Below are 16,325 nucleotides of genomic sequence, written 5' to 3'. Positions count from 1 at the left end.
CTCGTTGTTTACCCCTTTCTCCAGATCATTTATGAATAAGTTGAATAGGACTGGTCCTAGGACTGACCCTTGGGGACACGGATTTCCAGCAGCATTATACCAGTGCCAAATAGGAAGGTAAAAATCCGTATTTCTACTTGAGATTCCCCTGTTTATGCATCCAGGGATTGCATTAGCCCTTTGGGCTACAGCTTTGCTCTGGGAGCATGTGTTCAGCTGATTATCCACCACAACCCCCGCAATCTATTTCAGTCAGTTTCCCAGAATAGAGTCCCCTATCCTCTAAGACAGACAAGATGTATACATTTACATGTAGCCGTAGTAAAATGCATACGGTTTGCTTGCGCCCAAGCTTACCAACCGATCCAGAGCACTCTGTATTAGTGACCCATCCCTCTTCATCATTTACCGCTCTCCCAATTTTTATGTCATATGCAACCTTTGTCAGTGATGATTTTATTTTCTTCCAGATCATTTATAAAAATGTTAAATAGTGTAGGGCCAAGAACAGATCCCTGCAGCACCCCACTAGAAACACACCTGTTCAATGACGATTCCCCATTTACAATTATGTTTGAAGACCTATCAGTTAGGTAGCTTTTAATCCACTTAATGTGTGCCATGTTAATTTTATATCTTTAGGTACCAAGTCAAATGCCTTACAGAAGTCCAAGTATACTGCGTCAACACTATTGTCTGTATAAACCAAACTTGTCATTTCATAAAAAAAGTTAGTCTGACAGTATCTAATTTCCATAAACCCCTGTTTGGTATTAATTATACTACCTTCATTTAATTATTTATTAATCGAGTCCTTTATCAGATGCTCCATTATCTTGCCTGGGATTAATGTTAGACTGACAGGCCTCTAATTACCCAGATGATCCCATTTACCCTTGTTAAATATTGGCCCCATAGCTTTCTTCCAGTTTTCTGGAACTTCCCTAGCAATCCCAGACTCATTGGGAAAAAAAAAAATCAACATTTATGGAAACATTTGTATTAGTCTTGTAGATTCTGTAAATCTGTTTTATATAATCTGGGTCAGATTTAACTTGATAGTGTCCCTTTAAATTTGTCTGTAGAATGAGTCACTTTAGGACTAATAGCTAGTAATTTAAAACTTACCTGTACAAAGAAGATAAAGTGCTTAAAGGAGGTGTTGAGATGGGCCTCCTCCTGGAGCTGCATCACAGAGTCAAAGTGCTGGTGGTAAATATGGGCATAGACCCTAAAGAGACGCTTCAATATAGTCTTTGCCACAGACATGAAGTTCTTAGGAAAAGGGACACCTGAAATGTGCAAACAAATGCAGAACATTTTTTAATCCAGTTTAATAAATGAAAGCAGAAAGCCCAGCTGCCGAATGAAAATTTTCTGCCAAAGGGCACTAGACTTAATCAGAAACAATGAACCCCAAGCTTCAGTAAGGGCATAAAACTTATTCTATTCAGTTGTAAAAATCTAGTCAATACACTTTTAATAAATTATATAAGAAACTGAGATATGGAGCAAATCACTTATTCAAAGCATCACTCACATCCCCTTTCCACAAACTACTGAGCATCCACAGTTCTCTTTGAAGTCAACAAGAACTAAGGGGACTTAGCACCTTTATAAAAAAACAGACCCTTTGTGCATATAGGCCCTGATTCAGCAAGGCACTTATGCACATGTCTAACTTTAAACATGCACACAGTCTCCCTGAAGTCAATCATAAACGAAAGTGCTTGGCTGAATAGGGATGGGATACCCACTGGCCATAGGGGCCAAGTCTAATTATCTAACATCTGTATTCTAATTCTTGTTCTGATATGGACTTCCTGTGTGACCACACAAGGCAAGTCATTTAAATTATCACCCTAATCTGTAAAAAAAGAGTTAACTCCGTTTTGGAGAGCTTCTTAGGCCCCAATCCCACACACATTTACATACAAGCTTATCTCTGCTACTATGGGCAGTCCCATTGACATTAATGGGACTATTTATGGAAGTGAAGTAAAGCATGTGTGTAAGTGTCTGCAGGATTGGGGCCTTAGCTATACTCCATAAGGATTTTAAATCAATGGGACTAGTACTCTTTAGTCACTTAGATACTTTCAAAGATCTCACCCTTAGAAGCCTAATTATGGACTTTAAAAATTTTGGCCAGTATCCTAAAAATGTTCATCCTAACGGTGTTAACAAATCGAAAGTCTAAATAACTCTTAAACTGAAGCAATTTTGTTTTCAAGTCACAAAGATTTTATACCATCCAGAGGAATTTTCAATAAAAATACTAATTTATTCCCTAATGCTGCAGACACTTATGCACCATTTTAACACTAACCATGCATAATCCCACTGAAGTCCTTGCAGCTATTCATATTACTGTAGGAACACGTCTGCAGGATTTTTTTGACTAACAGTTTTATAAAATTCAGACAAGATCCCCTACCAATAATTACATATAAAAACAAATTACAATGTAGTTCATTATACATTTTAACCTACATTTGCAAAAGAACACATTTTCAAATTACATTTACAAAGCTTCAAGCTCATTTAAATTGATTACAAAAAAACAACTAAGTGACTTAAATGGATTAGTTAAGTCACTCTATACTTACTTCAACAAACAAGTATTAGTAGACAGCAAAATAGGGGATCATAACATATGGAAATGTTTACTGCTTTTTCTACCCCAAAAATCTGCACATTGAATTAAATTCAGTACGAGATTTGATTTATAAGGAAAAGTTAAGCATTTTAAACAGTGGTGGTCCATAGTTTGTTCCTCCCCTCTCCCATTCAGAGCAGGAAACACTTTCAACTTTCTCTCTTTATTTGGGTTACAAGTGAATTATGTAACTGGAACCATGATACTTGTGTACTTAGGCTAAGTCTTCATTGCAAAAAAGGTGCATTTTTATGCTGTTAGGTTTCTTGATGCAAAATCCTACTGGAGACAATTCGCAAGTAGTTTTTACCCAGACGTACCCAGTTGGGGTAAACCACAGATTGCAGGGCATGTACTGTATAATCTATGAAGCAGTATTAATTTTCAGTGAGGTTTGGGCAGCTAATTGATCCTTAAGTGTTTGAAACATTAGATTTTTAAATGATACCTTTTAACTACTCTACACAACATCATGTCTACCAATAAGAGAGCTTTTAGGATGCACTGCAAAGAACAAGAACTTTTTCTTATTTTAAACAAATTTCAAAATAAAGTCCATAGCTGGCAAACACCTGGCAACAAATCTCATTTGAAGAGTTTTGAGTTTGTTCTTACTGGAGTTTACTTTCTTGGCCATATTATACCCCCTAATCTTCACCATGGGAGATTTCTATCACTTAGAAACTTTGAGATTAGATTTTTCAGCTTATTTGGAGATGTGAACCTGACATACAGTAGCTTCAGTAAAGACACAGATTTGAGGTGAGACTTTACGAGGGATGGTGTTAAATTCTAGTTCTAGTGCAGTGGTAGGCAACCTGCGGCCGATCAGGGTAATCTGCTGGCAAGCCGTGAGACAGTTTGCTTACATTGACCGTCTGCAGGCACAGTCACCCGCAGCTCCCAGTGGCCGAAGTTTGCCGTTCCTGGCAGATTATCCTGACAGGTCATGTGTGGTCTGCGGGCTACACGTTTCCCACCACTGTTCTAATGATTATAGGATCAGAATCTACCCCACTATCATAGCTGCAAGTTTGTCATCATGGGAAAAATGTCACAGATACCATGACTTTCCCATGCGTCCACGACCTGTCTCTGTGTCCATGACTTCAATAAACTCGCCCTGCAACAGCGACTGCTTGTCGCTCCTGTCCCATGGGGCTGGGCCTGATTTCCAGCTTTGGGCATTGCAAACTGGCACACGGGGTCACAATGCTGCTCAGGTTTGGCCTAGCTGCCCCTCTACCATGACGAGTGGGAGGCCAGGCCAAATTTGAGTTAGTGGTGTTGTGACCTGGTGCATGGTGTTGCAATGGTGCTCAAGTTTGTCCCAGCTGCTTGTGCATCATATCATGATGGACAGGCACCCAGACCAAACTTGAGCAGTGCTATGACTCCATGCACCAGGTTGCAACACCTGGAGTGGGGAGCTGGGTCCAAGCCCAAAGGACAAGAGCTACCCCTAAAGGGTGAGCACGGGGCAGGCTTGATCTCCAGCGCCTGCACCCCTCCGTCCCACCTCTTCATTTGTCACAAAACCCATGACTTTTACTAAATGTACCGTAACTACTCTGTGATTATTTTTTTTAAATGCTGTGACAAATCTGCAGCTCTACCCATTGTATATATTCACACAGGAAGGACTGGGTGACATGATTTGAAAAGAGAGAGCCTGGATTCCCAACTTCAGACTAGATGAATTTTTATACCAGTATTATCCAGTTAAAAATAGGATATAACAAGAGAAATACTCCAACAACCAGTGACTGCCACCATAGCTTCTCTCTAATGCAGCTAAGTACTTTTACAGCCCTCACCACCACAGTATTCCCCTGCCTAGTGCACGAATGTCATGATTTCACTTACCAATCTTTGAAGGAAAGAGGGTTTCATCATCCAACTGGTCCTGAACCCATGTCATCAAATAATCAATGTACTTCGGAGCTGAACATTTAATTGGTTTCTTTATATTGGTACCATCTGCCCAGTGGTATTCATACCTATGGAAAAAACCAAGGTTTCTTTAAACAAAGAAAAATAATTTTACTTTTTCAGATACTTCTTTATTAGACACAGGCTCTCCCTGTTTTACTTGTTAAACAATGGTAGTGCAAACAAATTTTTTTTAGCTGAACAATGATTAAAAAAGGGGCTCGATCAGAACCCAACCAGGAAATTGGAATTTTGGGTTCTGGCTTAAACCAGCTTCCATGTCATTTTTACACACAATTGTGTTAGTTTCTTTTTCTTACGGTTTAGACTCTCCACTTCCTATTGTTTCCACAAAGCGTACAACGTGGCGATTGTGCAATTGAGGAGAGCTGACCACAGCTCCCTTTAGAGCCAATTAATAATGCTCCTTGAGCCTCCATGAGGAGGTATACTAGAGAGGTCCCATTTTCCCCTTCCAAAATTTAAGTGAACTGCCTCTGCAGCAATCCCTTGTCCTGCTTGCCCTGGAGTGAAGGGTCTGGGCCAGAAACCACTGCAACGCAATAAAGATGGTTCTCTTTCTTTATAATCTATTGGGAAGGTAAAGATTTTTAAAAAGCTGAAGTAAACTGATACACAGAGAAATGAAATAGCTTGCCCAACAAGTCCGAGCTGGGGACAAAAGCCAGCAGTCCCTATTTCCAGTTGCTATTTGAATCATTTGATATAGCATTGCCTTTAATATTTCATAATGGTTTCTTTGGGCTTGAACCCATCGTTCCTGAGTTATGGTAGAAGTATACATAACAATGAATATTGCATTATAGTTGACGTTCTATATGCAGTAACAGAGTCAAAGACAGAGTCCCAACTTTAAATGTAACCAGGGTACCTTGCGAATATGTAGTATTTTATGATTCTGTGTGTAGAATTAACTTTAATGTCTTAAAATGTGCAATGTGACACACTTGACATGGAAATCATGGGCCAGATCCTCATCTAGTGTGAACTGGCATAGCTCCACTGAAGTCAATGAAGCTATATCAATTTATGCCAGATGAGGATCTGGCCCTATATCTTTAATGTAATTAAATTTAACATCCTTGAGGGGAGAAAGAGGCCAGAGAAACCCACCACAGCAGCATTTAACTTCAAAAAAGGGAACTACACAAAAATGAGGAAGCTAATTAAAAGGAGCAGTTGTAAGGGGGAAATGCCTGCAAACTGCATGGAGATTCTTTAGTTTGAGCCTCTATTATGGTATTTTTAAATGTATACCTCAAATAAAAGAAAACAGTAAGAGGACCAAAAAAATGCCACCATGTCTAGACAAAACTACAGACTAAAAGAAGCCATTAGAGGCCTTTTAAAAATTGGAAGTTCAATCCTAGTGAGGAAAATAGAAAGGATTGGGATCTACAAAATAATGAGTGGTGTTGAGAAAGCAAATAGGGAAGTGTTATTTACTCTGTCACATAACACAAAAACCAAGAGTCGCCCAATGAAATGAATAGGCAGCAGATTTAACACAAACATAAGGAATTACTTCTTCACAAAATGTACAGTCAATCGGTGGAACTTGTTATGATGGGATGCCATGAAGGCCAACAGCATAACTGGGTTCAAAAAAGGATTAGATGAGTTCATGGACGATAGGTCCATCCATGGCTATTAGCCAAGTTAGTCAGGGATGCAACCCCATGCTTCACATGTCTTTAAGCCTCCAACTGCTAGAAGCTGGGATTGGATGGACAAGGAATGGATCGCTCAAAACTGCCCTGTTCTGTTCATTCTCTGTGAAGCACCTGGCCCTGGCCACTGTCAGAGACAGGATACTGAGCTAGATGGACCATTGGTCTGACTCACTGTGACCATTTTATGTTCTTATGCTCCTGGTTTCTGACATTTTAAACTCTGAACCATACCACAGAACAAGTTTAATTTTGTAATAAAATTAAACAAAAATCACTAAAGGGAGAGTGCTAATGAGTTTATTACAGGGTTTATGCAAGTTATGTTTCCTACACTCTGTGGGAGTGTACTTCAGAGTACACTGTGCACCAGGCAGTGCATGAAGTGTGAAATTAGAGGCACTGAGACCCAGCTGTCCTGGCAGTCTTTCTAATGAGCCATAGCGCTTTTCATTTCAAAGCATCCACTCTGGACACAGTGCATTCTGGGATGAATAACCCATAGCATAGGAAGCTGAAAATTTTAAGTGCGTGTCCCACCTTCCAGGCCCCCTCTAATACTAGGCAAAATTCAGAGATAATAAAGTTACGTTGGTGGGATGTATGCATTGAGAAGCTAGGAGAGGAGTGTGTAAGACTGTCTAATATAAAGCATTCTGTTGGTTGCTTTTCCTAATACACCCGTTCCGTCTGCCCATTCAGCATGTAAGTCAATGATCTCACACATCATCAATAAACTCACATTAACTCTGAATCTTGCCCGCCATTGGTGGGAGGGAAGGGAAGAAGGCAACCAGAAGGACTAGTTCAGTACAGACAGCTGCCAGGATACAGGAGGGTCCAGAGGAGCAAAGTCTGTATGTGAATATCCAAAAATGGTGTATACCCATAACTGCGCTATGTGTGCCCTTAAATCGGGAAGGAAAATACTATGCATCTTTATTTCTTACATTTTTCCAAAACTTGGCAAAATGAAGAGTGAACCTTTTCTGTGGCTGAGAGATGTGCTAAATTTTAAACCAAAACCATTCGAGTTATTCCAACATGCTAAAAAAGCACATTTGAAAAATGCCTTAATTGTAGTTTTCACCAATGTTCTCATGCTCAGCCTAGCTGACTGTCTTCCAAGTTCCCTTTTACCCCACCCCCAAATTACATGCAAAAAAATCATTTGGGACTGGAAAAAAGAAGAAAATTTTAGTCAAAAAGGCATTTGCGGAGGAACTGAAGATACATGTAAAAAAATTACACTTAGAAGGCACTGTATTATATGTACTATATTCCTCATTAAACGGGCATCCATCAGAACAAACGGCGAAGAGTCCTGTGGCACCTTATAGACTAACAGACGTATTGGAGCATAAGCTTTCGTGGGTGAATACCCACTTCATTGGATGTATTCACCCATGAAAGCTTATGCTCCAATACGTCTTAGTCTATATGGTGCCACAGGACTCTTTGCCACTTTTACAGATCCAAACTAACACGGCGACCCCTCTGACACTTGACACCATGAGAACAAAGAAAGCTCAGCTCAGACCAGTTGCGGTAGCAAGCAGTAGCCAGCGAGCTGAGCCAGAACAAGAAGATGAGCTGACCAAACCATATAGATAGATAGATTACTGGTTGTAGGAGAAGGAAAGAAGTTATAAGTTTGGCATGTTATCCTGCAGTTACCAAGCAGAAACTGACCACAACTGTTGAATGCTAGAGATGGAAGGAAAAACAGAGTCATGAGTGTAGCTCATTAGGATTTAGCCAGTATTACAAAAACATCTATCTGGGGTCTGATTGTACAAGCTCTTTGTGCTAGGGAATCCCATAGGGTACAGTGAAAATTTGGCTCACTTGAAGGCTTGCAAGGACCTATATAATTCACAAGGGAACTGGTGCTCTATAAACATTTGAGGGAATTTTTTTTTTTTTTTAAGTCTTATTACAATTTACCTAGGGCTGAATACTGAAGCCTTTATACATGCAAATATAATGTATGACTAATTCCATTAAAGTCCAGTGGACTACTATTCAGGAAAAGCATTTGCAGGAAAATGGATGTTGTTTTGCTAAATGCTTTAGCATCATTTGTTAAAGAAGTTATTTAAAACGTTCAGGCCCTGATCCTGCAACGAAAACCATACAGCAGACCTCTATAGAATCGCTTGAAGTCAACAGAATGACTAATGCTTAAAGTTGAACACATAGCTAATTGTTTGAGGAATCAGAGCCTTCGAGTGTAAGCTCATTAGAGCAGGGACTGTTCCTTTATCTGTGTTTCTACAGTGCCTCACACAGGAGTCCAAATCTAGACTGGGGCCTTTGGTGCTACCACAATAGAAGTGTTTTAATTCAGATCATCAGTTACTTTGTAATGAGTGAAATTTAATAATTTTGATCCTGAAGAAAGTGACCTCTATATATTTAAAAAAAAAAAGTTAAGTTAAAGCTGGCAACTAGAGTCCCATTTTAAAAATTGTTTTCAGGGAATGTTGAGGAAACTAGTTTGAGGAATTATATGCAGTATCTATTGCTGCTAACATCCTTTTGCTGATCATGAATCATATGTCCCTCCATTAGCTTCCAGTAAGGAGAGCAAAGGCAATTCAAGCTCTGAAGACATCAGCAAGACTGTACATCTGCAAAAGTACATTTGAAACCCTGAGTCTGAGACTGATGCACAGGGTTTTGTGATCTAAGTAATTTCAAGGGACCACCCAAACCTTTATGTAGGAATTGACAGTACTCCTCCAAAAAAGCAATCTGAGTTCTGCAGTGTTACGCAGAAAACTTGGAAAAACTGCATACTTTACTCATACGAAGTTTCTCTCTCGCTAACAAACCCCAACAGTCAAACTAAAAGCAGACATCAAGTGTTCCAGTTCAAACAGGAAGTGTTGAAAGGAAATCACACCAAATATAGAAACAGGAACTTTCTAAGCTAAAACTTTCAAGCCTAGATATTACCAGTTAACAAATAAAATGAAATCATAGGACACGGTTTTACACTGAATACTGCAGGTCAGCCAGACTCCTTTTTCACTGAGTCATAGTTGTAAACCTTCATTAGTCATTGCTGACTATAGTAAACAAAAATCTTCTACACCTCCAGAAGAAATGCCACAATCAGAATACCTAGCTGTGGCATGTGCCACTAAGCTCTAATCTAGTCAGTGTTTGCAGTAAACTGCTGGAAGAAAAAAAAAACCTGTAGTGAAACTTGTTTCTTTCTGCCCCGAAAGAGATGCTTTATATGTGCTACCTGCCATATTAGACGCATCTGAATATGAGACAACTCCCATGTGCATTCAAACCCATCATGTACTTCCCTTTACCCCCACAAGACATCAGACCTACTGCCTGCAACACTTTGCCACAAGAGCATATCCCTTCCCACCACAAGATATACATGAGCCTTCCTTTGAGATGACTAGACCCTTTCCACAGAACAACTGGCACTATTAGGTTGCTCCAGTAGATAACACATCTGATCTTGTGCTGCTAAAAACCACAATGCTTTATGAGTGCATGGAAAGTTTTGTGGACATGTGTGAAGCTACAAAACAAGAGTCCATTACCGCTGCAAGAATTCAGAATACTGTGTATACTTGGCATGGAGAACACAACCTACACCAAATTAAAAAATAATAATAATAAAAAATTTTTAAAAAATGGAGCATGTTACTACAAAAGTCACTAGTCCAAATAAAGCAAAGGGCTTTTATGAGATATTCAGCATTGGGCTCGATATATTAATGTTTGTGACAACAAAGCAAGTAGTCTATTATATTGCTGAGTTTCTCATATATGTTTTGTATTCTTCTGAAAGAAGTCTGGAGTTCGTGAGAAGGCTCTCCTTCCTGTTTTGAACCAGTATAATCATGACCATTCAGCTTCCCCTATTTCCAGCCATCCATCTCCGCCGGGTGAGGTCACTGGACAGAATTTATGACTTTCTACCCCTAGGTACAGAGCCTAGATGCTGTGGGTGGGTGGGTGTTAATGAAGTGAAAACAATTATTTTTTAGTTTTCAAAATCAGCATAAGTGGTCTGAGTAAATTCTTCACACATGTGAATAATCTAAAAAAAGATTCTTGATCAATAGATTAATATGCAGTTCTGTAACTTAACTAAGGTGCTTTAAAACAAAATGTTTTCTTGAAAAAAAGTTTCACTGAATCAATATATTTGGATCATGAATATGACAGGAATCTCTGTGATCTTCAGACCAACAGAGATAATGTTGTGACCCATCCTTCACTCCTGTGTAAATATACAGTATTAAAGACATCAGATTGGACCAATGATATCTCTAAGTTCAACAACCTCCCTCTGACAGCACCAGTACCCGATAGCTCACAAGAACGCAAAGTTCCCCAAAATGCACCTTGTCAATTTTGCAGTGCTGTATGTGGGGGGATAGGAAATAATTCATGGGGGCATGACAATGAGGCTATAAAACACCAAATGATTATCTGTTCTTTTTCCATTAATGTTGCATGTTTTTTTATATTTGTGACCTACCCCTGTTTATATATTACGGCTGGTATACTGCAGTGAGTTTCCTACCTTGGTCCAGCAGACATCACTGGACAGCTTGCTTCTGTGCAGAATTCTGTGATGGTCCCATATAACATATTGATCTGATTGAAGAAATCCACAGCTGCAAAGATAACACATCAACTTTAAGTGTACATGGAATTTAAAGACTTATGTTGATGTTATCTTCTCTGGTGGATTATCTGGTCAGATGGAAATACCATCATCACTAGTGTGAACACAACATATCATTTTCAGAGAAAAGTGGTTTTCATTCTGTATTGCATCACACTGCCAGTAACAACCTTCTCAGAGTGAAGATTTCTATTCTCTAGCCATTTTGATCTGACCTTTTTTTTTTTTATTGGAACACCATAATCCTATTTCACTAAAATATTTAAGTCTAGTGTGCAATTTCCCTTGGTTGCATTCAATCTTTTGGGAAAGCCATGTAGTGGCTGCCAAGCTCAAAACCTTAGAGTGCTGAAAACCAATGTCTTAACATCTGAAAATAGACTCCCCAGCTTGCAAACAATACAGGGAGTCAGCATTAATCTGTAAGTGTAGTGGTAAAATATCACACGCTAAAATCATGCCGAAATGACTTTCAAAGTCTTTAGTTTGAAGACCAGTGCAAACATTTTCAGGATCAGTAATCTTTTTCTAACCACTAGTCCTAAAGGACTGCTCAGAAAAAAAAAAATTCCCAATCCTTGTACTGATTATTACTCCACTAGTAAAACAAGGGTATTACAATGTGCTCATTACAATTTAAGGCAGACACTTTCAGACCAAAGATAGCCTGTATATAATTTTCTTGTTTAGTTTGAGAACAGCCACTTAAAATTTCTTAGAATATATTAGTATAGATTAGACTATACCTGGAAACCCTTTTAAAAAGGGGAAGTCTAGTTTAAATTGTTTCATTGTAGTCCAGCTTGGAATTGACACTCGTGTTGCCAGTGAATTAGTCAAGATAGGAGTTTTATCGTAGTTGAACAACAAGATTACTTAAACTGCTATTAAATAAAAATGAATCCACATTTATTAATAGTTTTAAATTATCAAAATTGATCCAGTGTTCATATTATGTACAAAAGATACTATGTTTATATGGTGCATGTCTTGGAAAATATGGAGAGTGTCTACAAGCTTCCATCACACACATTCCTGCCTGACAGAATGTCATCTGAGCATAAACCAAGAGTTAAACGGTGAGAATGTGACACATGTTCTAGGCACCACTAACGTTCTTTTTGAAGCCTGTGACAGTTACTGTTTGCTTAGTAATCCAATATAATAAAACAAAAAGCAAAAATAACATGAACAGAGAAATATTGGTTTGGAAATATCCCTCTCCCCTCAAAAGAATTAGGCTCAGATTCTTCAGGTATGTAGGTGTTGCTGCACACAGCCTCACAACGCCTAACTGATTTAGGAGCCTAAATCACATTTTCAGAAGGGATTTAGGCACTTAGGAGCCAAAATCCCATTGACAGTCGATAAATCTAAAAATGAAGTATCCAGTCAATATTTGTAAGTGTGAAAAGATGCTTTAAAATGCAGTTTTCTCAAGTATGCAGGCCAGTTATTTTTTCTAAGGACTTACTGTTAACTGCAATCCATTCATTGAGGTCCTCTCCTTCTGGCAACATAACTGCTTGTCTAAGATTACCACTTCCCAAGGTTGCTTCTGCATGTTTCAAGAGCTCGTACTGATGGGAGCCTTCAGGAATATTCTTCTTGGGTTTGAACGTTTTAGAGGACCGACTGCCACTGATAGAACAGAAATGGATTTTCAATTATGTTGTCAATAGTAGTTCTACATTTCGAAGTGGAACTTTTAATTCCAAAGACTATATATTCTCATATTTTATTAAACATCTAACGGCACATTTATCTGTGTACTATACTAGCCTTGATGAGTTCTCCTTGCTCCTGGCAAGTGACATTATGTTTTTCATTATTACCTCTCTGGTAAAAGAGCAGGGTGAGCAGATTTTGTGCCTGGGCTGGTAAGTTTTCGTGACAAGACCATACCATACAACCACATGACATGAATTACTGTAAGAAACACTGAACAGAATGTGGTTGAAATTTAACCAATTAGATTTCATTTCAAGTTTGGGGCCTGACCATGAAATGCTTATGAATGTAGTCCTTAGACATGAAAATACTTCAGTGAGAATAATCATGTGAGTGAGAGTTATAGCATGTTGCCCCATGCAATTATTTACATCAGTCAACTCATTGGCAATGCGTTTAAAGTATGATTGAATATTTTGCATGACAATTTTTTAAAAAACTTTTATAGTACCTTTCAGCCAAGGAGTTCAGAGTCCGTTACCAACAATTTAATCTCACAACACCCTGTGAGGCAGGTAAATATTCCCATTTTACAAACAGGGAAACTGAGGAATAGATAGGTTAATGCATGTCCAAGGTCATATATCAAATCACTGGTCAAAGTTGGAATTAGAACCTAAGAGTCCTGGCTACCTAGGTTCCCCGACCCATTTTAGCCAGTCCTTCTCTAATAGCAACTGTTTCATGTGATACAATGTTCACCAGCACGACAGATTTGCTGATGGAGAGATAAACCCAAATAATTATAGAAAACAGTTATCTACAGAACCACATCACATTGAGTATATGCAAAAAATACAAGTGTCGTTACAGACCATACTGCAAAAAAAACAATAATCATACAGGAATCCTTTACCTAGGATCAAAGGCTATAGTGATCACCCTAACTCCCAGCATAGTTACCTCTCCTTTCCATCCCGTTTTTAAACAATTATGAACATCACCTTCAAAAGCCCAGCATGCTGTTCAGCAGAAATGGCCGTAATTCATTGTTAAAAATCTGTATTTTCCTGGACATACGTATGATGATCCAGACTACCAGCCAATTACACGTTTGGGCTGGATACCGGGAGCTTTTCTCATATTGAATAGTACTTATGAGAACAGTCCCATTGAAATCAATGAATCTATTTGTGCACATTAGTCAACCCAAGTAAGAGTCGCCGAATCAGACCCTTTGTGAGCAGAAAGGACACAAAGAAAAAAATATATTTGTATTTAATTATAAAACCAGGTTCTTCTGACAAATAGTGCCTATCCCACTGGAGTCCAGATCCTGAGCGGGGCCTCAAAGGTGCCATTACAATACAAACAACAAGTAGCAGTAATAATAATAATACATGGCAATTTAGGGGGCCATGTACACAAATAGCCAGAAAAATCAGGTTATCAGAATGTAAAGTGGTGAATCCAGATATCCTTAAACAGCAATAGCCACTTGCCTTTGTTGACCATGAACAGGGGGCTAATTCTTCTCTTGCTTACACCCGTGATTTACACCAGTGCAAGTGACAGGAGAATCAGGCCCAAAGTTTTGCTGTTAACCCTATGGTGGAAATAAACACACTAGTTTGGTGCAAAAGCTTTGGTACTACCAACAATACACTAGCAAATCGAGCTCGTTTGGCTCATATGCATGTCCTACTAGCTGCCTGGTACAGCCTGAGACAACGGCGAGATGCTAACGGTGCAGATTCTGGACTCCGTGGAGTTCACCCTGCACATGACAGAGGCCTCTGCCTTGAGCACATCAAGCTTTCAAACCATGCCAGTGTAACCCACACACTGTGTGGTGTTGTGTCCCATCTAGTGGCACTGAGACCACTTAGAGAGAGATGAATGAGTTTGTTCTACGGCCTTAGCTAACAGCCAGTTGGCTTTTAGCTCATGCGGCAGAGGCTCATGCACTAAGCTCCAGAGGTCCTGGGTTCGATTCCATCCATCCACCCACCCACCCACGACTGGGGTCTGTGGCGTTACACCAGCATCTCCCCTAGAGCAGCAGGGTCAAACCTGAATGATAGAGGACATCTATCCGGTTGCCAAAGGTCACAGCCCTGTTCCCTGCACCCGGGGTTTCAGGCTGGATTCTGCAATCCTCCTCTCAACCCTCCCTGCTCACACATGGCACCTGCCCTACATGCAGGGTCTGCAACCCCCCAGCTCACGGATTCCCTCCCCACCAGGCCGAGAGCCACCAACCCCCTTTCCCCCGCTCCGTGCCACTTCCCATGCCAAGAGCCACCCCCCCACAGGCCACCGATACCTTCCCCCCCAACCTCTTCACAGGTCCCACCCCCACCGAATGAGCATCGCCCCTACCCCACGGGCTACAGATCCTGTCCCCCGATCACCCCCAGCTCTCCTCCCTCCCCCCGCCAACCTCTTCACAGGTCCCCCCCCCCCGATCCTCCCCCTCCTACCCCACAGGCTACAGATCTCCAATCACCCCCAATTCTCCTCCCCGCTCCCCAACCTCTTGATGGGTCATCCCCCCCCCATCCTCCCCCACAGGCTACAGATCTCCGATCATCCCCAGTTCTCCTCCCCCCTTCCCAAACCTCTTCACAGGTCCCACCCCTGCCTAGCGAGCATCCCCTCCTACCCCACGGACTACAGATCCTGCCCCCCCCCGATCACCCCCAATTCTCCCCCCCCCGATTCCTCCCTCCTATTCCACGGCCTACAGATCCCACCCCCCGTGATCACCCCCAATTCTCCTCCCCCCCCGATTCCCCCCTCCTATTCCACGGGCTACAGATCCCACCCCCCGTGATCACCCCCAATTCTCTCCCCTCCAACCTCTTCACAGGTCTTCCCCCCCCCAATCTTCTCCCTCCTACCCCACGGGCTACAAATCCCGCCCCCCCGATCACCCCCAATTCTCCTCCCCCCCCAATTCCCCCCTCCTATTCCACGGGCTACAGATCCCACCCCCCGCGATTACCCCCAATTCTCTCCCCCCAACCTCTTCATGGGTCCCCCCCGATCCTCCCTCCTCCTACCCCATGGACTTACAGATCCCGCCCCCCCAATCACCCCCCAATTCTCCTCCCCCCCCGATCGCCCCCCACCCCACGGACTTACAGATCCCACCCCCCGCGATCACCCCCAATTCTCCTCCCTCCCCCCGCCAACCTCTTCACAGGTCCCCCCCCGAGCCCCCCCTCCTACCCCACGGGCTACAGATCCCGCCCCCCCGACCACCCCCAACTCTCCTCCCCGCTCCCCAACCTCTTCACGGGCCCCCCCCGCCGCCGCCTAGCGAGCAGACCCCCGCCCCGGGAGCCCCCCGGCCACTCACAAGAGGAAGCTCATCTTCAGGCTGCGGAAGGGGGCGGGGGGTCCCGGCGGGGGGAGGGGAGGCGCCGCTGGCTGCGTCCGGCCCTGAGCTGCGCAGCGAGAGCGAGCCGCCAACTGCCTCCCCGCCGCGAGCGCCGGCCCGGGCGGGGCCGCGCGCAGGATCTCGCGAGAGGAGCGCGCGGCCCCGCCCCCCGGGCAAGGAAAAGGGCGGGGCGGAGAGGCGGGGTTGGCTGGCCGAGGGAGCGGGTGGGGACGGGAGGCAGGATGGAGGACAAGGTGAAGGGGGGATGGGGCATTAGAGGTACAGCCCCCGCCCCCACCCATCCGCTCTTCTCCCCCG

At 42.1% G+C, this 16,325-nt stretch overlaps 1 protein-coding gene across 1 annotated transcript in view; it reads right to left on the bottom strand.

The window, feature by feature from the left end:
- The window catches only part of MOB1A (MOB kinase activator 1A), a 24,110-nt gene extending 7,785 nt beyond the window's left edge, over positions 1-16,325 (bottom strand). The window contains exons 1-5 of the mRNA XM_037886146.2: positions 15,987-16,325; positions 12,426-12,592; positions 10,847-10,940; positions 4,526-4,659; positions 1,129-1,292 (exon numbers count right to left, since the gene is read on the bottom strand). Of these exons, the coding sequence (XP_037742074.2) occupies positions 1,129-1,292; positions 4,526-4,659; positions 10,847-10,940; positions 12,426-12,592; positions 15,987-16,309 (882 nt within the window). The 5' untranslated portion in view covers positions 16,310-16,325. The remainder of the gene's footprint in view (positions 1-1,128; positions 1,293-4,525; positions 4,660-10,846; positions 10,941-12,425; positions 12,593-15,986) is intronic.

This window comes from Chelonia mydas, chromosome 26, assembly GCF_015237465.2.
Source record: "Chelonia mydas isolate rCheMyd1 chromosome 26, rCheMyd1.pri.v2, whole genome shotgun sequence".
In the NCBI taxonomy this organism is placed as follows: domain Eukaryota; kingdom Metazoa; phylum Chordata; order Testudines; family Cheloniidae; genus Chelonia; species Chelonia mydas.
The sequence above is the reverse complement of the archived record's forward strand: the minus strand, read 5'-3'. Positions and strand labels throughout refer to the sequence as shown.